The following is a 24,384-nucleotide window of genomic DNA, read 5'->3' on the forward strand; positions in this document are numbered from 1 at the left end:
AAGTTGTTCGTCTATCCGAGATCGTTTACCACCACAAAAAAGACCCGCAAGGTGCAGCCAGTTTAAACCGAACAGTTTTGGAAAGTTCGAACAAAACCAATCCGAATTTGACTAGGGTTTTGGACGTGAATCCAAGCGTTTTCCTTGCACGGAAAGTCCAGCCGCCTCTTATATATCTAAGGGGTGACGGCCGATTGAACAACACCCAATCGAACAAATCATCTACCACTTTTTACCTTTACCTTTATCTCTCTCCCTTGTTCTTCTTCTTTCTCGTTCTTCGCTTGTTCTTCTTGTTGCAGGGCGGCGAACCTCGAGGCCCTAGGGGCGGTCAGGCCGACCTAGGGCAGCCCATAGCCGCCGCGCGCCTTGACGGGGTCCCTCCCGGGCTTGTGCGGTTTCGGGTCTTCAAAAGCGCCCGCCGGATTGCCTGCGTACCGCGCTTCCGGACGGGTCTCCTTCGACGTGAGTTGCGGTGCATCACCCCCGGCGTCGAGGGTACACGGTGACGTGTTCATGTGCGAACACATTTTTTGGCGACTCCGCTGGGGACGAAGCTTTGAACGGTCTCCGGTCTGTTCTTGCTACGAAGAGATCATCATCCAGGGTTTGCAATCTACAAAGGTAATATGAATACCCAGTTCACATATGTAGATGCAAACAATGCATATGTTGTTGCTAGATCATCTAATGAGCATAATGTATCGGCTAGCCCTAGCTTTATCAATCATGCATCTAATTATGTGCAAGAGCCGATGCAACAAAATCTTCATGCTTCTACCTCATGTAATTTTAGCAACATGCAACATATGTATTCCAACTCCCATGCATCGGCAACCCCAGAAATCCATATGCCGATGAACAACATGATGAGTTCGGTTAATCAAGTTAAAACACCTCATATAGGAAGTTCCGATAGTATGCAACAAAGTGCTTCATCTTTTTATTCATCGGCAACTAGCTTGCAGTATATTAATCCAAACATGCCAATGGATAGGGGAATTGGCCATGCTACTACTAGTTATCCGGCCAATTACCCTCAACCATCATATGTTACACCTCATGCTACTAATGTTTTGGCACCATATGCAACTATAGGTATTCATAATTCGGCTTCGCACCTTCATGCTAACAACCGAATAAGTGAAAATTCTATAGGATCACATGTGTCTTCACCTAGTATCGTAGCATACAATGTTTTCCCTACACAATTACAGAATTTCGGCGATATCTCGTTACCGAAAGAGTCTAAGAGTGTCGGGGGGCAATTCTATCCAGATTGGGTCATTGAGAAAAATCTTACGTCTTTTTGGGACGAATGCAATGTTGTTCTACATGAATTAATAAAAGAGGGAAAGCCTATTAATTCTGTTGCAATACAAGCTAGATTATGTCAAAAAGAGAAAGCATTGGGTGTGGGTAGAATTATCAAAAAGAGTGGTGATTCGGATAACAAAGCTAATTCGGTTATGGAAAAGACCGAATCAAATATTACGTATGCCAGATCTATTCTAGAAACAGAGGATGACAAGGTGTTGGGGAGCTATTTGAAAGGGGAACAAGATATCATTCAAGTAACGGAACCATCATGCTCTCCCAACATATTCGAAGAGGTATGTCTAACAAGTGATTTACCTATCTTTGGATTTGGTCGCAACTTTATTGTTGATGCTTCTATTAGAAAAATTCTCATAAGCAATCTTGAAAGACCAATGAAGAAGGGTAATTTATTTGTTAGCAATAAAATCGTTGCAAAGCATATCGGTCAACACATTGTGCCATTTATAAAGACCGATTATGACTTATTATTGCAGACAAAGTTTCCCCCATTGCTTTATCAAAAGTTCATATCTGATTGGGTAGCTTTGCTTGTTTCTTACTTGGCTTACACTTGGTCTCAATTGAGACATATGTGTTCTAACTATTTTCATTTCAGAAATTTAAAGCCAAGATTAAATTCTATTGAGAAAACTGATGCTAGTATAATATCTTATTCAAAGACATCGGAGATAGAATGCAAAACACAATGCATAGCCGAATGGGGGTATTCTAAACCATTCGTTTGCTTACCTGGAAAGCCGTTCTCACACCAAGATCGGCTAGAAAACGAGAAGCATACCTTCATTTCAAGCATGTGTGATAAAATATTTGATTTATTGCTAAAAATAATTACATTAGAGTTCTTAATCACCATGAAAAGCCATCTATCCAAGGACAAATGTATTGTAAGTTGCATAATTCGTTCAAGCATAGTTTTGAGGATTGCAATATATTTCATCAAATAGTTAGATCGGCCATTGAAAAAGGACGATTGAAATTTGTTGAAACACCAAGAGATGACCAGTCTATTTCGATTGGTCCTGATGGCAAAAAGTTTTTGCATCGGCTGCTTCAAGCCGATCCACTTAAAGATGAGAAGGCAAAAACTACAGGTGATGGGATCAAGCTTTCAAGTAAAGAAGTTGTTCAGGAGCACAATGAAAATATTCTTGAAGGCATGAGTCCTATCGAAGATACAATGAAGACGCCAAGGACTGGGGGGCAACAAAGCAATCCAAAGATCGATGCAAGCAAAACAAAATGAGATAAAGGCCGCAATGAACACAAGCACAAGAAATTCAAGGTCACTTTTGCACAGTTGTTAGATAAATATGAAAAGAAAAGTGAAGTGAATGGTGCTTATCAGTCAAGTGATGCAAAAGCATCAAGATCACCCCCTAGGCGCAAATCCAAGGATCGGTATTGGCAAGAAGAGAATTTTGATGCAACGTGTTCATATCCTTATTTTGGGCCGCCAATGCCAATGTCGTCGATGCCTCCCTATGCTCATGTAGATCGATATTCATCATGGGACAGGTATGATACAATGGCACATTCTCCATCATATTTTAGACCATCTCACCATTGTTATGCAGCTCCAAGAAGATCAATGTTCAGTGCTGTCATATGTTCAAGACCGTTTTAATAAGAAAGAATCGGCCCGGAGCTCAAGAAAGAAGGAAGAGGTGATCAAACAAGTATACCGAGTTAAAAAAAATGGTCGCAAGAGTGCCAATTCAGATTTGATCTTAAAGGATAAAGAGCCAATTAAAGTGTTAACATTGGCTACTAAAGGCAATGAGATGAAGCAATCAATTGTCGAGAATCAAAGTGCCAAATCTGAAGAAAAGAAGTTGAAAGTGCACAAGGTAAAACAAGAATTTTCATTAGTTCAAACAAAATCACAGCCGGGGCGCTCACTCGGCTTATCATATTGGCAAAAGAAGAAATTACAAAAACTTAGTGCACAAGAACTTGAAGAAAGGAACATGGCATGGGTTCCTAAAGGAAGTACTCAAAATAAGAATTATGTGAAAGCATTCATTACACGAAGTGCGGCAAAGATGAAGAAGAAAAAGAGTGAAAACTATGAAGGACCAAGCCGAAGGTTTCAACATCTTCGATCCACACATTATCCATATTCTTCAACTATGTCGTTGATGCATATGCCATGGAATCCTTTATCAGGTATGATTGGTTACCCTCAGTGGGCTTATTTTAATCCATGGATGCAATGTAATTTCTTACATCATGAAAGGGTATTACCAAATCATCATATGTTCAATTAGCTTCACTTTGTTGCTAATCTAAATGGCCGATATATACCTATCGTCATAAGCACGTACAAATGGCCGATGGAGTGTTGACATCGCGCTTAGAACAAACTTCGTGCAAGTTATTTTTCGGCACACAAGCTTTGCCGAAAAACAGGGGGGCATGTGTTGACACCAGATTTTGGCACGGTCAAGAACTTATTTAAGATGGCCTCAAATGGAGAAGTGATCTACATGAAAGAGTTCCGTATTGTTTATACGAACATCTTTAAAGTTTGGGCCATCGCCGTCCCATCTCATCTCAAAGGCCGAAGTTGTGTTCGAAATACCGAGATTTTGTATTCAGAACACTATTTGGCTCATTACACCCCCAAGACTGCCTCGTATGGAAAAGTGATATACACGGATTGTCTTCGTCTCGTTGAAACGATCGATTTTGATATAAGAAATGTCTCAATCGAAGTTCGTATGCAAAAGTTACGATCGAAAATGCGTGGCTGCATCAGGATGGCCGGACACTCCGGGAATGATCATCTGGGTTTTGGATTTATCTGAGGATGGCCGGACACTCCGGGGATATTTGCCCGGGTTTTGGATTTTTCTGCCGCAGACTTTGGAAAACAGCCGAAAACTCACTCAAGATGACCTCTGATCAAAAAACGTTCAACATGAAAGTTGTTCGTCTCGTCGAAACGGTCAAGATTGCTTTTGGGCTCGTTTCCATCCGAGATCGTTTACCACCACAAAAAAGACCCGCAAGGTGCAGCCAGTTTAAACCGAACAGTTTTGGAAAGTTCGGACAAAACCAATCCGAATTTGACTAGGGTTTTGGACGTGAATCCAAGCCTTTTCCTTGCACGGGAAGTCCAGCCGCCTCTTATATATCTAAGGGGTGACGGCCGATTGAACAACACCCAATCGAACAAATCATCTACCACTTTTTATCTTTACCTTTATCTCCCTCCCTTGTTCTTCTTCTTTCTCGTTCTTCGCTTGTTCTTCTTGTTGCAGGGCGGCGAACCTCGAGGCCCTAGGGGCGGTCAGGCCGACCTAGGGCAGCCCATAGCCGCCGCGCGCCTTGACGGGGTCCCTCCCGGGCGTGTGCGGTTTCGGGTCTTCAAAAGCGCCCGCCAGATTGCCTGCGTACCGCGTTTCCGGACGGGTCTCCTTCGACGTGAGCTGCGGTGCATCACCCCCGGCGTCGAGGGTACACGGTGACATGTTCGTGTGCGAACAAGTAGATTAGAATAGCAAAGCAAAAAAAGAAAAAGAAAAGAAGAGCCACCCTGCTCTCGGCAATTCAAATAAATTGCCAGGTTCCGCAAGATCCGAGCCGATCTGCCCAAGCATCGGCAGATACCTACTATTGTGAGTGCACCACCATATACTACATCAATTGCATTAGCATACTAGTACAAAATCAATCATCGCGTAAATCTGCTCTACCTTACAAGTTAAATCCTCGTTTTGTTGCCAACGTCATCAGTTTACAAGATGTAGCTCAAGAAGAATCACTTCACTCGCTACAAGAGTAAAACACACCTGGCACAAAATTAGCGACTCTTTGGAATCACTGCACCGGGGTTGCATTGCATTGCATTCGCATGGATGCACGTCTGATCCATGTATGTCAGCTATCCATCCAGAGTAACAGGCTGAGGCTGCCTGCATGTAAAACAACAAAAAGAAAAACCTTAATATGAACCTTTCTGTGCTAAATTGCCAGCTGAATGTTAAGGCTGTTGGTCGAATAACAATACAGCTTCACATAACTCCAGTGGTGTTCATGCATTATCCAAGAAACGCCAACACCGTACTGTGGATTGCTGCTAGAGTGCTAGCTGAATGTTAAGTTTGATGGCCCATTTCTCAGATGAAGTTTTCTTAGTGATACAACCCAACAGAGGCGACAACCGTGGCTGCTGAAACAATAAAACTACTGAAAATGAAACGAACCGACTGCTCTGTTCTACCCGGCTATGCTCTAACAGAGTCTCCATTACAAGGTATGTACCTCTACCTGTGTCATGTGCTTATGATCAAGAGAATTTTATTTAGGCTTCCTCTGTCTCATTGCATTGAAAAGTTTATAAGCAAGCGATAGTTAACAAAAAAGAGCTTGCAAGCTCGGTTTCATTATGTAGTTTGGAAATATCTCACATCCAAAACGTTCTATGCGTAACAGAAACTATAAAGGTCAAAATAATATCCTCCCTTATGAATAGGTAAAAGAGGCGATGAAGGGTTATAGGGCTATACAGGAGATGACAAAAGAGGCGATTAAGGGTTTTAGCTCTAACTATACAAGACACCGCCTATAATACTTTTTAACTTTAAACGGTTTTCTCTTCAGAACCATGGTATTATATTTCCTTTTCACAATCAGCCCTGCTATTCAAATTCACACAGAACATTTATAATATCTCATAGAAAAATGTTGAATCACATAAACATGGGATCCAGTAATTGAACTTGAATTCAAGTTACCTGCAACACTCAGTCCTCATCTGCTAACGTGTCTGAAAAGCAAGGCACGTACGGACGAAACCAGTCAAAATGGCCTGATCCGAGAACGAAAAGACAGCGTGCTTTGCCACGATCAATATCATATGACATCAGCCTGTTCTCCAAACCGATAGTAAAGAAGAAGGTATTGCAATCTGGGTGAAATGCAACAGGATCCCGACAGTCTGAACCGGGGAAACTATGGTTGAAGCTCCATGCACCATCTTCCAGAGTCCAGAATGATATTTTATTCTCATCTTCATCTTTGGCGACATACCACAAGCAGCCCTGAGACTGTCCAAGCAGGAAAAAAGTAGATCCCCCAGCATCGGGCAACTCAATCTCCTTCAACTCCTTTGCCTCCAAATCCATGGTCACAAGCACGTACTCATAGGTAAGGAAATACAGCAGGCCATTGAAGTAGACGGTGCTACGTAGACAAATCCAGCGATTCAAGCTCATGTCCCGGATAATCCATCGACCAGTCCGGGACGAGTAGATCCTCACTTGGCCATTTGAGCCGATCCCCTCCTGATACAAGAAGACGTGGAAATGAGAGGAGACGGCCGGGTCAAACGCCAGACAGGAGGGGTTGGGAAAGAATTCATCATCGTCCCCAACCCCAAGGTCCGGCAAGGCTACCCATTTCTCAGTAGCGGGATTGCAGACGAAGTAATCATAGTGTGGTGGCAGAGGAGGAGGAGGAGGCCTTTGCAGCAGTCCAAGACGCTCATGTCAGCATGGTTGGGCAGGAACGGGAGCATGGGATTAACCAACGGCGGTTGGCAACCCGATAGATTACAGAAGTGTTGCTCGAAGATTGGGCAGAGGCGGTTGTTGTCCCAGCTCTCGCTAACGTAGAAGAAGCCGGCGAGGGTCTGCGGCAGCCTCTTGCAGTGGTTGCGGTCGGAGATTAGGTAGCGCCACGGGTTGGAGACACACTTGAAGCGGTACGCTGACTTGGCGGGGAGTCGCGAGAGGATCTCAACAAGGATGTCGTCGGGGAAAACAGCACATGCCTCCATCCGCGGTAGCACCATTTTTGCTTCAGAAGTGAACATCACTCACTTCATTAATAAACACTACAAATGACTGATTTTTTTTGAATATAAACACCGAGTACATCTAATAATGCAAAAAATTCCAATTAATTTATGCCAAGGAACAAAGAGTGCTATTGCAACTTTATGAGTAGTCAACATGTACTGGAGACTACATGCTCTAAACATGGTCGACATGAGCCATTTCTTTCTTCCCGTTTCGAATATCTCAAAGATGTTGAATCCTCTGGCATGCATTTTGATCTTTATGCAGATTGTGAAGTCTCGTCTTCTCTGGCTCAACAACTTTTCTTTTCCAGCTACGAGTTTCCTTGATTTTTATGTGGCATTGTGACTCTTTATGTTCTGGGCATTCAAATTCCTTTGTGATAATCTCATGGAATTTGGACTCTCTGATGTTGCTCCAGTAGCACTATTTGTAGAATTTGTTCGTTGTCTGCTCCTTCACAAAGAACGACCATCTCTTCTTTTGTCATGTTCATGTTATGTTGTGGTTATTTGATAACAAAATGAGTTGTGCTTATTTGATGTTTTGCCAGGACAATTTCTACGAGATGCAACCATGGATATCACCATGATTCTGCTTGACGCCAGGGACCAGGACACTGATGTATGGTGTGTAACAACAAACCTCCTTGTAGCTGTAGCTTTCCTCTAGTGGTGAGTAAAAATAAAGTTGTGCTGAGAACATGAAATTCTTCATTTTTTGCATTCAACAATATAATTTTGACACTCATGAATAGCAAGCAACCATCTTAGCATCACCTATCTATTTTTGAGATTGTTGTATTTGTGTTTTTTTACTGGGTACACTATACAATATCTTCTTGTGTTACAAAGTTCAGTTGAAAGCTGGGCTATTTCTTCTATAAGACATGCAAGTTTTATGCTTGTAGAAGTTATGGTTACAAATGCAGTCAATTATAATGTCGGTTCATTTGGTTTGGTTTGGTCTGGTTTGATTTGGATCATGAACAGAACTCCGCTGACTTCACGTACTAAATATTTGTGCTAGTATCAGTTACTCCCTCCGTTCCTAAATATTTGTCTTTTTAGAGATTTCAAATGGACTACCACATACGAATGTATAAAGACATATTTTAGAGTGTAGATTCACTCATTTTGCTCCGCATGTAGTCATTTGTTGAAATCTCTAAAAAGACAAATATTTAGGAACGGAGGGAGTAGTTTGCAGGGTGAGATGCATATATAGCCGGTTTCCCTATTTTGTATTGCTCACTTGCTCCTCTTGTTGTGTGACTGTATGGCTCAGATTGTATGGTCGAGATTAAGCTCGGCGTCGACAAGAGCGTCAGCCTGAAGCTTGGCGTCCTCCTCTACCAGCAGCATGGAACCACCATGGCTGGGTTGTGTGTACGTATTAGCTTCGAATCCACAGTAAAGAGCTGTTCTTTCGTTTGTCTCTAGTCTTGGTATGTCTCTTCGTGATCCTTGATGCAGTCCTGATCGTTGTGAGCAGCCACGCCGATGTGCCCAACCCTAATTTTCTTTTGTCACAAACAGGGGGTTTGTGGCTTTAATTTACCACCGGCATGCAGAGCAACCCCGAAGCGCAAGGATGGAATACATCCCGATGGTGATCAAGCGGCAGGAAGTTGGACAGGCTTGCCAAGCCGAGCGACCTACGGACCAACGGGACCAAGGCAATGTCGACGTCATGGTCTCATGGGGTACATAGTGCGACCCCACGAGATGGTGGCGGAGATTGAGAAGGTGGATGCAACTGTGTGAGCAAGAAGCCAGCCAATGGTTGCTTGGGGAGCAAAGTTTTTGATCAAGGAGCTAGATAGTTAGTTATCAAGGGTCATTTGCTGACCGTATCCAACACGTAGATACGGCAGTGCTGGCCTCAGTGTGGTGTTCAGTAGAGTATCGCTGGTCGGTCTCTTTAATGTATAATGCTTGTTGAAATAAAAGACTAGTTCATTACATGTACGTGTATGGCTCGGATCGTATGTCTTTGTAAGATGCAATGAAACCAAATTGTTTCTGTTCGTGTTGATCACACAATCTATTTGGCCTTCTTTGCCCATGGATGGATATATTACCAGATCCATTTGCTTTCTTGTGAATGCTGGCTAGCATTTGTTATTCTTGTGAAATAAGAGAAAATTAAGAGGCTGCCCGTGCATGCCCATCAACATCAAAGAAGGCTTCAACGTTATTCCAAACATAACAAACTCTTGGAAATCGACTGACTTGGAAATTGACTTTTTCTTACACCCACAAAGAAACCAAAAAAGCTCTGTCTGACTTGAAAGAACAGAGGAACTGGAATTCGGCACCACATTCCATGAAGGCCATTGTAGAAGCCGTGAGAAAACCGTGCCACTTAATCACCCCCTTTTCTTGGGAAGTGGAAACAATTGTGCCCGTACTAGCTATTATAGCATCATCATGTCATTAAACGAACGACCTAGGGATGCCCACCGACCAGCCATCAATGATCCGGCTTGTGCCACCTCACTGATCCGTGTCACCGTGGCCTCCTCCTTCTCTCCACCATGCTATCTCTTCTCTCTCTCTCTCTCTCTCTCTCTCTCTATATATATATATATATATATATATATATATATATATATATATATATATATATTGGGAATAGCATCCATCCGCGTGCAAGGTGCGTGTGCAACTTAGGACTTGTGGTGTTGGTCTCAGTTTGTGTGAGCTGACTAGAATTGCCGACTTGTGGTGTTGGTCTCAGTTTTTGCCTCTGCTCTCTGTTTCATCAATCTTCCACCAAGTGTACTTGGCTATTTATGCTTTTTCTGTCATGTTTAGTGTCTCTCCTGTTTCATTGAGAAAAAAAGCAAGAGGATGTTTTTGCTGCCCTTTCTTGCTCGTCATTGTTTGCTAGCTGTAGGAGTGGAGTAGTTTTTTTGTTTGGTTTTTTAGTTTTTTTGATACTTTGCGGTGTAAAAGCATAATGAAAGATCAGTCGGTTTCGATTATCTAAAAAGGACCCTGTTCACGGGTGTGTCGGAGTGTACCAACAAGCCCTGGGTCCATCGATGAATGAGGGGATAATTTGGTTGGAGTCGAAAGCCGGAACTCAGCCCATGGGACAACCATTCATATGATGTCATATGACTTCGCCTCTATTCTTAGCTTCATTTGGTCGTTGCACTCACAGGCGCAACGAGTCATCTAGCTAATATTAGAGATAATAGTAGATTGTGGTAAATTGTAAAACTACATCTGAAGACATTGGTGGATAAAGTCCACCAAAAGTCCAGCGAAAGTCAATGTTGGGGAGGGGGAGGTGAAGGCAAGCAGGCCACCTATGAGGATACCGAAAAAGGCTTTCGCCCCGCTTTATATTATAAAGCCAACCGCACCACAAGCATCCAACAAGGTCCAACACAAAACCACGCACACACACACGAAAGTCCACAGGAACAAAAGGTACAAGAAAGGGTCAATGCTGAGGGCACGGCACAACAAGCCCTAAACCCAAAACACACACGCCATACAGCCGCCAGGCGGTCTAGTCAGGCTCAGGAGGAGGAGGCGGCAGCGGGGGAGCCACGCGGAGCGCCATCGAGCGGAGATCGGAGAGGAGGGTGGTGATGACGTCCCGGTCCTGGGGGCGGCTAAGCGGCCGCCAAAGCTGCAAGTAGCCACACAATTTGAAGATTGCGTCAGTCGCACGTCGGAGAGGCACCTTCTGAATAACAAGCTTATTGCGAATGTTCCAAAGCGTCCAGGCGAGAACCCCAACGCACAACCATCTAATATGGCGGTAGCGAGTAGGGGAAGCGTTGAGCTCGGCAAGCACGTAGGGGAAGTTGGTATTACACCACTGTCCGCCAACCGTTTCGCGGAAGCAGGCCCAAAGGAACTGGGCCGAGTGCACGAGAAAAAGATGTGGTTAGCATCCTCAATCGTGCCACAGATGGGGCACGTCCCATCACCCGGGCCATTATGCTTGAGGACTTCAAGCCCAGAGGGGAGGCGTCCACGGATCCATTGCCACAGGAAGATCCCGATTTTCAGCGGAAGTCGGATGTCCGAGATCAGGCTAAATGGTTCCGGGGCCGTCGAGGGAGCAATGGCGCCGTACAGGGACTTCGTGGAGAAACGGCCAGAGGGCTCGAGGCGCCAGGAAAGAACATCCCAGTCCTCCTCGACGTCAATCGGCATAAGTGCGATGTCTTGGAGGAGGGAGTCCCAGGCGGCCACCTCGAGGGGGCCAAAGGGGCGCCGGAAGGCGAGACGCCCTAAGTCAATAAGGGCCGTCTCGACAGAGACCCGAGGGTCAGCCGCAATGGCAAATAGTTCTGGGAATCGCGCAGCCAGGGGGGAGTCCCCAAGCCAGCGGTCGAACCAGAACAAGGCCGAGGCCCCGGAGCCAACCGAGATGGATGTGCCGATGCGTAGTACGGGCAGAAGCTGGATCACGGACTGCCAGAACTAGGGTCCACCCGTACGTTGGCAAAAGGCAAGAGGTTGGCCACGGAGGTACTTATTACGGATGATGGTGAGCCAGAGGCCTCTCTCCCCATTGGCAATACGCCACATCCATCGGGTCAGGAGGGCAATGTTCATGCGTCGGGATGACAGGATCCCAAGGCCACCCTGGTCTTTGGGTTTGCAGATGTCGGGCCAGCTCACCATATGGTACTTCTGCTTGTTGCCCTCACCAGCCCAGAAGAACCTCGACTGGTATTTGGCCACCTCCTGATGGAGGGTCTCAAGAAGGCTGTAGAAGCTCATGAGAAACCAGAGAAGGCTGGCAAGCGAGGAGTTGATTAGAATCACCCTGGCAGCTTTCGACAGCCAGCGTCCCTCCAGGGTTCAACCCTGTGCTGCATCCTAGTCACCGTCGGGCGGAGATCCGCGACGGTGAGTCTGGAGTCACTAATGGGCACCCCCAAGTAAGTCGTGGGGAAGGAGCCCAGGCGGCAGTTCAGCCGGTCCGCAATGGACAAAGCATCGTCCGGGGGGTAGCCGAGGACCATCACGTCGCTCTTGTCAAAGTTGATGGTGAGGCCGGACATCTGTTGGAAGCACAGGTGGAGGAACTTCAAGTTGGCGATGTCGGACGCGGAGCCCTCCACCATGACTATGGTGTCGTCCGCGTATTGGAGGAGGGAAACCCCTCCTCCGTCCACTAGGTGGGGGACAACGCCCCGGATATGGCCGCAGGCTTTGGCCTTATCAAGGATGACCGCAAGGGCATCGACAACCATGTTAAAAAGGAACGGGGAGAACGGGTCACCCTGGCGCACCCCACATAGGGTGGGGAAGTAGGGACCGATCTCGCCGTTAATGTTGACCGCCGTCCGACCGCAGGTGACGAGTTGCACAACGCGGGTCACCCATCGGTCGTCGAAGCCCTTCCGAAGCAATACTTCCCGAAGGAAGGGCCAGTGGACCGTGTCGTAGGCCTTATGGAAGTCGAGCTTAAGGAACACCGCGCGGTGGTGCTTGGATCGGACTTCGTGGAGGACTTCGTGAAAGACCAACACCCCATCCAAAATAAATCAGCCTTGAATGAAGGCGGATTGGTTGGGGTGGGTGACAGAGTCCGCAAGAAGGGTCACCCTATTGGCGTATCCTTTGGCCAGGATCCTGAAGATCACGTTAATCACGGTGATCGGGCGGAACTGGCGGATGTCCGAGGCCCCCGGAACCTTTGGGATGAGGGTAATGATCCCATAGTTCAGGTGCCCCAGGTCCATGGTCCCAGAGAAGAACTCGTCGAAGAGGGCCATGACCTCCGGTTTAATGGATTGCCAGAATGTTTTAAAAAACAGGACTGGCAATCCATCCGGGCCCGGAGCCGAGGAGGGGTTCATTCCATTGATCGCCGCAAGGACCTCCTCCTCCGAGAAAGGCGCCACCAAAGCGGCGTTGGCCTCGGCGGATACAAGCTGGGCACCCGACCAGGTATCGGGGGCCAGCACAGCCCCACCCCGAGGGGTGGGGGTGAAAAGGGCTTTATAGAAGCCGTCTACGTGGGCACGGATGTCCGAGGGTCGAACAAGCTGAGTATCACCTTCCCACAGGGAGTGAATGGAGTTGCGACGACGCCGGCCGTTGGCAATCGCCTGGAAGTAGGCCGTGTTGGCGTCGCCCTGAAGCACCAACCGTTGGGTGCCGCGCAACCGCCAGTAGGCCTCCTCGTCAGCATAGATGACCGAGAGCTGGTCCTCGAGATCATATCTCAACATCCACTCATCCAGGGAGATCCTGGACGAGTCAGCACGGGCGTCCAGGGCCTGGATGGCGCTCAGGAGGGCCTTCTTGCGGTCACGGATATCACGACCGAGGTTCGCGCCCCATCCCTTCATAAATTGGCGGGCTAGTTTGGCGTAGAACTGCCAGGAGTCCACCGCGGACATGGCGCGGTGAGGGGAATTGCGCGCGGCGGTACACTTAGCCGCAACAGCCTTGCGGAACCCGGCCTGGTTGAGCCAGACGAGCTCAAACCGGAACCGAGGGGGGATGGGGGCCTTCATCAGCAGAGGAGAGGAGAAGAGGAACATGATCAAAGCCGATCCTGGTAATAGCCTGAACCGAGGCCAGGGGGCATCTGAGCTCCCATTCCGGGGAAACTAAGACGCGGTCAAGGACAGACTGCGTCGGGTTCGCCTGGCGGTTAGTCCAGGTGAACCGGGCCCCCATGCGCTCGAGCTCACGAAGGCCCAGCTCCGCGATGCAGTCGTTCAACATCTGCATCCGAGGGCGATTAACCCGGTCATTGTTCTTCTCATCCGGGGAGCGGATGAGGTTAAAGTCACCTCCCACCACAACAGGTAGGGGGGAAGCGGAGATCTTCTGCTGCAGCTCGGCGAGGAAGGTTGGGGAGCGGCTATGGTCTGCCGGTCCGTAGACGATGATGACCTCCCATTTAAAGTTGAGCGCACGCTCGAAGATCTCCATACTAACGAAGAACTCGCCCCGATTCATACCTCCCACCTCAAAGGTGGCATCCTTAACACCTAAGAGGATGCCACCCGAGTGGCCATTGTTCCCACTAGAAGGGAGCCAATGCCAGGCGAACAGGTGGGAGCTAAGGCTGTCAAGCTCGGGAAGACAGAAATCCATGCGCATGGTTTCTTGGATGGCAATGATGTCGATGTGCTCGTCACGGATGTACTCAACTAGCTGGCGGCGGCGGCCGTCATGGCCGAAGCCGCGGATGTTCCAGAAGAGGGCACGCATCTAAACCGCCATTGAGGGGCTGCTTGACCCCAAGACGGTGGAAGCACTGTGGGATCTAAGAGCGGCAGTGCGGGATTGAGTGCGACCACGGATTTCCTCGGCCGGCAACCCAGAAGGGGTCTGGGGTGCCGGGGTGCGGAGGAGGCGGGCCCGGGTTCCCCCCTGAAAACTATAGCCGAGTCTAGGGCCACCTTGGCGAGGCGGCCCAGCGGGATCGCTTCGAGCGCAGAAAATGAGCAGACGGAAGAACTGGAGGGGGTGTCGGACGCACCTGTCTCGAGGTTCCGGGCCGCAGCCCGGATCTCCGCCCGCTCTGAGATGGACGGAACCGGGAGGCCGGCCGGGCGGTCCGCGTCGAGTCGGGCACTGCGGCGGGAGGCAGTCACCGGAGTCGACGAGGCCCGAGCCCGGCGGACGTACGGAACCGACCGAGGCGGGTGGGAGGCGACAGGGGTGGCCACATCAGCGGAGGCCACCAGGAGCAGGCGCGGCGGGGACGCTGGATCCGATGGCGCCAGCAGGGCACCGGACCCCGCCAAGTCGGGAGAGGGCGGGTCCGGGGCAGGCAGGTCGGCCACCGGGGCGGGAGCGGAAGCCGGTGGAGAGGCGGGAGGCGACGGAGGATCCTCCCCAGGAGGGTCAGCCGGGGCAGACCCAAGGGGGGCGGGATCCAACGTCGGCGAGCCCGACAGCAGCAAAGAGGCCACCGTCGGGGGCGGAGGTGGCGGGGCGGCCTCGGTGGAGAGGCACGGCGAGCGCGGCGAAGATGCCGGGAGGACGAGGAGACTGACGCTGGAGATGTCGCTGAGCTCGGCCGAAGAGGAGGGGGAGGAGTCGGGCAGCGCGGCGGGGGCCGCCTCGACGGAGGCCAACCCCCGCGACCGGCCCGCTCCCGAATGCCCGCGCCCCGGAGGGGGGTCCGAAGGGACGGGCGAGGGGGAGCGGCTGCGGCCTGAGCGCTCATCGTCGTCCTCCGGGTCGTCGTGGCGGGAGGGGCGCGGACGGCGGTAGTGGGAGTCGTCGCGGTGGTCCGCGCTTCCCCCGGCAAAGTGGTCCTCAGTAAAGCGTCGGGGGCGGCCGATGTGGTTGGGAGGCTCGGGGTAGATCTTGAGGTCGAAACCCTGGTCATTGAAGAAGACTCGGACGGTGGCACGGAGGGTGGAGGAGTCCAGGCACTTGACCTTGACACGGACCTCCTCCTCCTTGCGGAGAGAGAGCTCGTCCACCACCACCACCTTGCCCAGGAGCTTGGACATACTGCGGATCACCTTCTCAGAGCGAGCAATGTCGGGGAGGCCAGCGATGAGGATCCAAGCAGTATCCAGCACGGCCACAGCCTTGGGGTCCATCAGGGGCTCAGAGATGTTGACGACGAGCTTGTTGAGGGCGAGGGTGATGTCGTCGCTACGGGTGCAGAGGCCCAGGCTAAGGGCGTCGGGGAAGACCACGGTGAAGGAGTTGTCCGAGGTCGGAGTCACTTGCCAGTCCCAGACACGGCGGCAGAGGTGGTTAAGCTCGGCCTCGATCATCTCCGGTGAGGCGACCCCCGCCCCCACAATGGTCACGACCGCAAGGAGTGAAGGGGATGGGGGAGGGACGTCCTCGACCTCGATGTGGAAGAAGCCGAGACCCTCAATGCCGTGGCCGTACATCATGAGCTCCTCCGACACCGGGCGGTCCGGGCAGAGGGCCGCGGGGTGGCCCGAGCCCTTGCAGAGGTAGCACATCGGCGGGTTGGGGCACTCGATCTGGCAATACCACAGGTGAAGCACGGCGGGGGATCGCGCGCGGGGGGGGGGGGGGGGGCGGAAACGGCCGCGGCCGAGGATGCAGGAGTCGGGGCCGTGGGGTTGGGCGGGCGACCGGGGCCCTTCCGCTTCTTCTTCTTGGCACCTTGGCGACCCCGAGCCCCGGCGCCCCCCTGGTCGGGAGGCAAGCTTGGTTGGTTGCGGGGGGGGGGGGGGGGCCTGGTAGGGGCGCGGAGGGGCCGCCTCGGCGCTAACGGGGAGCGGCCGGGAGGGCGACGGCGAGCGAAGGGGAGCGGGGGCGGTCGCGGCGGCTCTCCCGCGCAGGAGAGCCGGTCCACATCCCGCTGCGAGGAGTGCCGGCCATCTCCGCGCGCCGGGGAACGCCGGTCAGAACCGGGCGGGGAACGGCGCGAATCGCGTGGAGGGGAGCGCCGGGAGTCGCGGGCGGGGGAGCGGGAGCGCGGGGCGTCGCGCGCCGGGGAACGCCGGGGCTCCCGGGAGGTCAGCTGGCGACGGAGGTCAGCCTCCCGGCGGTGGCCGTCCGGCGAGGCGCGGGAGGTCGCGCGGGACTCCTCGAGGGGGCGCTTAGGGCGCCCAGAGCCATCTCCCCAATCCCGCGTCATGGGGATGGGCGGAGGGGCCGCGGCGGGAGGTGGGGACGGAGGGGGCGACGGGGGCGGGAGGAGGGAGCAGGAGGATGCAGACGAGGAGCGGGCGCGGGGGGGGGGGGGAGGCGGCTGGAGGGGAAACCCTCGCGGGAGCCAAATCCTCCCCCAGGCGGGGCTGGGGTGGGCCGAGGCCAGCGCTGGGTCCCTAGTGGGCTGGGGCGGTCCAGCCGGCCCAGACAGGTCAGGTGGGCCAGACAGCCGGTGCGGGGAGGGGAGCAGGCCCACTCCAGGCCGCAGGCCCAGAATCGGGCGGCCCAGCCCAGGGACGGGAACCACGCGCCCGGCTAGGGCATCCCCAGCCGCCGCCGGCGCGGGTAAGGCGGCCGACGGCCGGCGAGGGGGGGGGGGGTTGGGGGGCGAGGCGAGGCAGGGCGACGGGGGGACGTCGAGCAGCACAGTCTTGAGGAGCCGAAGAAAGCAATGAAGGGGCGAAAGGGGGAGCGCCGGGAGAGCGCGGGGGAGCCGACAACCTGCGGCGGCGGCGGCGCGGCCGGGCGGGCCAGGGCGAGCCGGCCAGAGGAGCACCACGACGAGCGAGCGGGGCCAAAGTCGGCTCGGCCGGCGACACCCCAGCCAGCGTTCCGGCAGCGACGGCGGCCAATCCCGGGGCCCAAGTCCTTGCCTTTCTCCCCAACGCCCGGCGGAGCATGCAGCAGCCGGCGGGGAGGCCTCGTCCGCGCCCGGGCGCCCGAACTCCCACCCCCGAGAGTAAGGCCGCCGGCAGAGCGGGACGGCGGCGGGCGCGCCGGGGCGGGCGGGGGACCCGGTCGCGGCAGTCCACCGGCCGGCCGGCGGCGCGGTCGGCGTCCTCAGCCAGATCCGCCCAGACCACCCTACCCGGGGGTCCAGGGGACGGCGAGGAGGGGGGAGGCGGGGAGAGGGGGGCGGCGGGGTCACCAGCGGACGGGGCCGGGAGGGCGGGCGGCGCTGGCAGGAGCAGGGCGGGCGCGTCGCCCCGCGGGGAGCCGGAGTCGCCAGAGCCCGGGCCTTCCATCTTCAATTTTTTTGTTTTCTTCCGAGAGGAACCACCTATAAGGATAAAGTCCAGCAAAAGTCAATGTTCGATAGTGGTGTCCCTGCCAACACTTGTACCGTGTTGGAAGGATATTGCTGACTAGTAAGAGGCATGAATGAATCCTCCCAGAAGCTAGTAGTGCCACCATCACCAGCTAGGGACGAACCGCCTTTGTTGAAAAGTAAGAAAACATGCGACCGAGTCCACCGCTCCCAACGCATCAGCGAGTCTACAGACTCTCTCGTCTCCAAGGGTAGCATTCCTGCTGCTCCTCCTCTTCTCCTACCCGCGCCATGGAAGCTCCGCCGCCTCTTTTCCTACCATTCCTGCTCCTCCTCCTCCTCCTAGCCTCGAACACAGCCACCGCGGCCAGGGATGGCTGCAGCGAGGGCTGCGACCTCGCGCTGGCCTCCTACTACGTCACGAAGAACATGAACGTCACCTTCATCGCGCAGCTCTTCGGCATCTCGGACTACCGAGCGCTTGCCAAGTATAACCGCGGGCTCCCCAGGATCGACTACGTCACCACCGGGGACCGCGTCGACGTCCCCTTCCCCTGCAAGTGCCTCGCGCGGCCCTCCGACCCGGCCTCCACCTACCTCGCCGCCTCCATCCCCTACAGAGTGGTCACGGGAGAAACCTACGCCAGCATCGCCAGCAACTTCAACAACCTCACCACCGCCGACTGGCTGCAGGCCACCAATTCGTACCCGCCCAACAACATCCCCGACGACGCTATCGTCAACGCCACCGTCAACTGCTCCTGCGGCGACGCCGGGATCTCCACGGATTACAGTCTCTTCCGCACATTCCCGCTAAGGGACTGGGATACGCTCGCCTCGGTCGCCGCAACTCGTGACCTCTCGTCGCCGGAGCAGATGGACACACTTAGGAGGTATAATCCCGGCATGGATGGTGCCACCGGGAGCGGCATCGTGTATATCCCTGCCAAAGGTACGCGAGGCTTCGATCGTAGCTCCTCTCTCTATGGTGCACCTCACACGTTTCTTCCTTTATGTGCCATTTGTTGCCACATAGTATTGATTGATATTGATCTACGTTGCTGCAGATTCCGTGGGTTGCGCCATGCCATTTCTGCATGCATATATATAGCGTATTAACTTGGATAAAAATGCCTAAATATTGTTGGAATAGTGATATGTCCTGCAACTATATTCAAACTACTTGGACCTTTTAATGTTCCGAACATCCCATCATCGAAATACACATGTATAATGTATTTGTGCATGGAATTACTTTATATATATAATGTTTATCATAGAATCAGTATTTGCTGGAATGTATTTAAGTATGGAAAGCTTAAGGAAATTGGTCGATTGTCAATGGAATGCAATATACTTTGTTTTATACTGGAAAGACTACCCGATATGTACATTGATAATTAGAAGGAAGTAGGTCATGGATTAGGTTACGACCCTAATAGCGACTTGCATGATTAATGGAATTCAGACACGATCATTCATGACACATTGCTCACAAGTACATGTTCCAGATACTCTCTACCTGGAAACTAGTTTAATAATTAGAAATTGTAAATATCAATTTCAAGAAACAAATTAAAGTGAAACGCAACAATCCAATCCATTTGATGATACCATGTTGTTACAGTGGTCTTCTCGAATGTCAAGGCTTAAGTTGACTTGATGCATCATTTATATGTTGCGGAGAGTTGATCACATCTTCCTAATTTTTTTTACTCTGCTTATTTGGTTTCCCAGATCCCGATGGAAGTTACCGTCCTCTTAAATCATCAGCAGGGTAAGAATTGTTATTTGAAGTTATACCCTTATCCACTTAATTTTCTTGGTCATGCATGTTACGTTTATTCTCATGCAGTTGTGCTGATAAGTATCCCTCATCTTGTGCAGTATAGTCAGACTTCGTCCTTTCACGAGCTAATTATTGCTCGCCGTTAAGTTTTTTTGGGGAGGAAAAACTGGATATTATTGTCGGCTACTGTGAGAGTACTATGATGCTTATTCATATTCAACTCTTCGGTACAGGAAAAAAGGTTTCAGCAGGAGCAATAGCAGGAAGTGTTGTGGCTGGTGTAGTGGCACCAGTCTTGGGTGTCTTGTTATTCTTGTTTTATAGGCGAAGAAAGGCGAAACAGAATGCACTGCGGCTAGGTAACCTTGCAACTGAGAGTTAGTCCTGTAATTTGTTTGTATACAAGCATATGCGTGTCCTAATTTCACCACTTCAAGTTAATATCTGTCCTTCGTTCGTCTCAACGATTTTCTGCTAGAAGGATATGCGTGGATTTGGGTGGTTTGAAGCCATGCTAGTTTATCCTATGAGCAACTATATTTAGCCTGGAAATATTGTGGAGTAAATAGTGTATGATATGAGTTATGATTATGAGTAATAGTTTGAGAGACTTCAAGTGTAACCAACGAGGTATGTCAGGGATCTATAAGTCTACTTTTGGAAGATAGAGAAAGTTAGATAACCTTGAATTATGCTTCCAATTTTCTTCTCTTTTTTGTGCTTCCTTCACCAGGCCTTGACTGATATTAATCACAACAGAATGTGCCTTCTTATTTCTGAACTATTATTCTTTTTGTTCCAGCCAGTACAATATTAATGCAAAAGGTGACATCATCGGCCACTCAAGCTGACGTAGCTTCATTAGCTGCTGGCATTACAGTTGACAAATCAGTCGAGTTCACGTACCAAGAACTTTTTAATGCTACAGAAGGCTTCAACATAACTCATAAAATTGGACAAGGTGGTTTTGGTGCTGTCTATTATGCTGAGCTTGTAGGCGAGGTTAGTTCAGAAAATAATAATTCAGTTGCATTTCAGAAACCCACATGCCAAAATCATAACTCTGTGAAGGTTCATGATTGCAATCATGCAATATCATGATACGTTCTTCATTCGAAATGACTTGCTTTGTTTCTCTTGTGTTGTCCACTGTCCAGAAAGCCGCCATAAAAAAAATGGACATGCAGGCTACTCAGGAGTTTCTTGCCGAGTTAAAGGTTTTGACACATGTTCACCATCTAAATCTGGTTCGTAAATCTTCTATTTGTTCACCTAACTGACACTGCTTTTTAATGGGACGTTAATGTTGATTTTCCATGGGGACGATCTCGTAAATCTTTAGTCAGGTTAATTTGCCGTTTCAATGTTCGATGCCATGCAGGTGCGCTTGATTGGTTATTGCACAGAGAGTTCTTTGTTCCTTGTCTATGAATTTGTCGAGAATGGCAACTTAAGCCAGCATTTGCGCGGGACTGGTAATGTTCTGCCTCTCGAAATACCGAATGTGCCTTTTTCTGCCCTGTTGCTTCTTGCAAATTAATCTCTCGGCACATTTGTATAGATTACGAGCCTCTTTCTTGGGCTGAAAGAGTTCGGATTGCGCTAGATTCAGCAAGAGGTCTTGAGTACATTCATGAGCATACCGTTCCAGTCTACATACATCGGGACATCAAATCCGCAAACATCTTGATAGACAAGAACACCCGTGCAAAGGTAGGAATGATTCAAGTGTTTATATGTAATGTCCATCGATCCATGTGTTCTATATGTACATTCACGAAGTACTGTTGTTTATGCGTATCTTCCAGGTTGCAGATTTTGGTCTGACAAAGCTTACAGAAGTTGGTGGTGCATCTTTGCAAACACGTGTTGTTGGTACATTCGGTTACATGCCTCCAGAGTAGGTTTCGTGAACTTCTACTCTTTTTTTTTTTTGAGGAATGAACATCTACTTTTGTCATTCTGCTAACTGCAGAGTAGTTGCTGATTTATTATCAATGTTGACAATTATGGGAAATGGTTTTGGCAGATACGTTCGATACGGCGATATTTCTCGTAAGGTTGATGTGTATGCCTTTGGTGTTGTCTTGTACGAACTTATCTCAGGCAAAGATGCCATTGTCCGACCAACCGATGGATCTGCTAGTGGTTCAAGGGGACTGGTTTATCTGGTAATTGTGTTTCTGAGCTAGTTATACTTTCTGCTCTCGGTGCTTCATAAAACCGCTAGCCTGGCCGCTTTTGGGTCCAGTTCCTTCTTTGGCTGTTTGATGACTTGTTACCATACTGAATCTTGTAGTTTGAAGAGGCTCTCACTGCACTGGATCCAAAAGAAGGCCTCCAGAAGCTGATCGATCCAAAGCTGGGAGACGACTATCCCGTCGATGCAATTCTCATGGTTAGAAAAACATGCCCAGGCCCCTGCTTGCTCGTTCGATTGGATAAAATTATATGCTGCCTTCTACGTGCAGATGACGCACCTGGCGAACGCATGCACAGAAGAGGACCCCAAGCTGAGGCCCACGATGAGGTCCGTGGTTGTCGCGCTGATGACGCTCTCTTCCATGAGCGAGTTCTGGGATATGAAAAACCCAGGCTTGGTGAACCTCATGTCCGGGAGATGACCTCCTTACCCACATGTCTCCCCTGGCTGGCATTGTAGATCAGGGCACATTTCCTTTATGTCAAGAAGCAAACACACGCCTTGTAGAGCCCTTTTTTCTTCCATGAAAAGCTAAATAGGAAATTAGATACATTTTTCTTCATAAAGGAGGATAACCTCCGGCCTCTGCATAGAAAATTAGATACATGCCATGAGACATGTGCATGTGTGTCACGCACACCAGGGCAACCGCACCGACCAGTGGGACAGATGGAGCGATGGGTCACGCGACGAGCGCATGACTGAAGTGAACAACGTGTGTGTGTGTGTCGCTGCCCAGTGGGCCAGAGGGGTTGGTAGCGGCTTGCGTGCCGTGGTGGAGTTATAGGAAGCTGCGTCCGCGTGTGTGAGGGTTATGCTGTGTAATGACAATTTAGGTCGAACCAGAGAAGCTGCTCTTCCTCGCGTATCCTAGATTCCATTTGTCCTTGTTCTTCCTGCCTCCACTCCTCCTCCTTCCCTAGATCACTAGAGGCCAGTGACAAGTGGTATTAGGCCCGTGACAAGTGGTATCAGAGGTGAGAGATCCTGGATTCAATCTACCAGCGACTGAGCTACCAGACCAAACAAGCTCGCCAAGCGGAAGCCATGGAGGAGCAGATCACCGCTTTGGCGAAGACGGTCAACGACAGGCGCGTCGCCAACGACGACCGCCTCGAAGCAATCTAGGCATCTATCGAGATGTGGCGGCCGGTGGTCACCAACCTACATCAGCAGCTCGATGAGTTGCGCACCCAGACCCAGGTGGGCCGGATCTCGCTGCACCCAGTGCTTGCATTGGCTCCAGCAATACCGGAGGATGCGGTGGTGCGGTCTCGGCCGACAGATCCAGTCGACAACGCTGGGCACCACGGGCCCGATGGCCACGACGTCATCATCGACACTAGGGGTTTGGCTCACGGGGTGGTCACCACCCTGATACCGCCTCCTGTCAAGGGTGCGTCTACCGATCTCAATCCCACTTTTCCTGCTCCTCCTCCTCCTCCTGTAGATCCGAGTAGGGCGTTTGAGCACGGGTCACACCAGGCATCGCACTCCAATTGGGCTCTCCCTAGGCTTGAATTCCCTCAATTTGACGGTGATAATCCCCAATTTTGGAAAAAAAAGATATGAGAAGTACTTTGATATGTATGGGGTGCTGCAAGATCTTTGTGTCCGGGTTGCCACACATCACCCAGTTCACGTGGGAGAGTCTCTGTGCCAAGTTTGGTAGGGAACAATACCAAAATAAACGTCGCCAGTTTAACAACTTGTGTCAGTCTGGGTCAGTAGTGGAGTACATGGAGCATTTTTGAGAAATTGATGCACAATTTTCTTTCTCATAACCCATCATTTGACCCACTGTTTTTTACTACTCAATTCTTAGCTGGTATGAAAACTGAAATCAAAGCAGGGGTTGCTTTAAACCGTCCCCAAGAGCTCGATTGTGCCTTTTCTCTTGCTCTGTTACAGGAAGAGCTGCTGGGACAAACGTACTAAACTTTACTAAGAAGGCCATATTATGGCGAATTACTAAGAAGGCCATATTATGGCAAATTAATCGGTCATCAGTTCGGTCTATGAAGCAATGACAAGAGAATCAGTTAGTCAGGACAAATGAGAGCCTATGACCTGATGATATTTTGCGCTTGTAGTTATTGATAACTCATGTTTTCTATAGTTTCGCGATTGCTATGGGTTTGGTAAGATTGCTATGGGATCCATGAATTGTGATATCAATGATGCGTTTTCCCCTAGAATTTGTCACCTAGTCCGATGTTAGTCTGAAATGGTTAAAATCAAGAACCCCTATCCCGAAATTCCAGTCCACCAAATTTTCGGCTGGTGGTTTCACATAAAGTTTAATGCTGCCCCTTTTTGGTGTAAAGTCTAATAGTAGTATTTATTTTTGAGTGAACGAGTGAAGTCTAAAACTGTAGTTTGTTGGCTACCTTTGTTCCAACTATCATGTATACAATCTTGCAGAGGCGCGCGTCCCAACAAACTTCTCACTTCATCCTGTTGAAATACACTACATGGCGGCCCCATATTTAGCTACTCTTCATTTCATTATACTACACCATATAATATGACGAAGCTTTGTTCCAATTGACTTCACACAAGTGTTTCTCTCATTCACCCCCTCGCAAATCGGACACACTATCGGC

The 24,384-nt window shown here is 50.4% G+C and overlaps 2 protein-coding genes and 1 pseudogene across 2 annotated transcripts; 1 reads left to right on the plus strand and 2 right to left on the minus strand.

Annotated features, from left to right (window-relative positions):
• Nucleotides 1-6,736: 6,736 nt before the first annotated feature.
• LOC109787276 (uncharacterized) lies at nt 6,737-7,123 on the minus strand. The gene has a single exon (XM_020345832.1). The coding sequence runs from the start codon at nt 7,121-7,123 to the stop codon at nt 6,737-6,739; it is 387 nt and encodes a 128-aa protein (XP_020201421.1).
• A 3,557-nt stretch (nt 7,124-10,680) lies between these two features.
• LOC141026263 (uncharacterized) lies at nt 10,681-12,663 on the minus strand (annotated as a pseudogene).
• A 5,335-nt stretch (nt 12,664-17,998) lies between these two features.
• Nucleotides 17,999-22,646, plus strand: LOC109787264 (chitin elicitor receptor kinase 1-like). Its single transcript, XM_073502728.1, has 11 exons — nt 17,999-18,738; nt 19,524-19,559; nt 19,806-19,934; nt 20,378-20,577; nt 20,733-20,822; nt 20,957-21,050; nt 21,137-21,288; nt 21,384-21,475; nt 21,605-21,746; nt 21,875-21,973; nt 22,047-22,646. Exons 1-11 carry the CDS (start codon nt 18,078-18,080, stop codon nt 22,197-22,199), a joined length of 1,848 nt encoding a protein of 615 aa, XP_073358829.1. The 5' UTR covers nt 17,999-18,077; the 3' UTR covers nt 22,200-22,646.
• Nucleotides 22,647-24,384: the final 1,738 nt, after the last annotated feature.

This window comes from Aegilops tauschii, chromosome 6 (genome assembly GCF_002575655.3).
Source record: "Aegilops tauschii subsp. strangulata cultivar AL8/78 chromosome 6, Aet v6.0, whole genome shotgun sequence".
Taxonomy (NCBI): domain Eukaryota; kingdom Viridiplantae; phylum Streptophyta; class Magnoliopsida; order Poales; family Poaceae; genus Aegilops; species Aegilops tauschii.

Coding starts and splice junctions, on each gene's coding strand:
- LOC109787276 (XM_020345832.1), bottom strand. CDS start 7,123: ATGGAGGCATGTGCTGTTTTCCCCGACGACATCCTTGTTGAGATCCTC.
- LOC109787264 (XM_073502728.1), top strand. CDS start 18,078: ATGGAAGCTCCGCCGCCTCTTTTCCTACCATTCCTGCTCCTCCTCCTC. Junction 18,739..19,523: donor CGTGTATATCCCTGCCAAAG/GTACGCGAGGCT, acceptor TTGGTTTCCCAG/ATCCCGATGGAAGTTACCGT. Junction 21,974..22,046: donor CCGTCGATGCAATTCTCATG/GTTAGAAAAACA, acceptor TTCTACGTGCAG/ATGACGCACCTGGCGAACGC.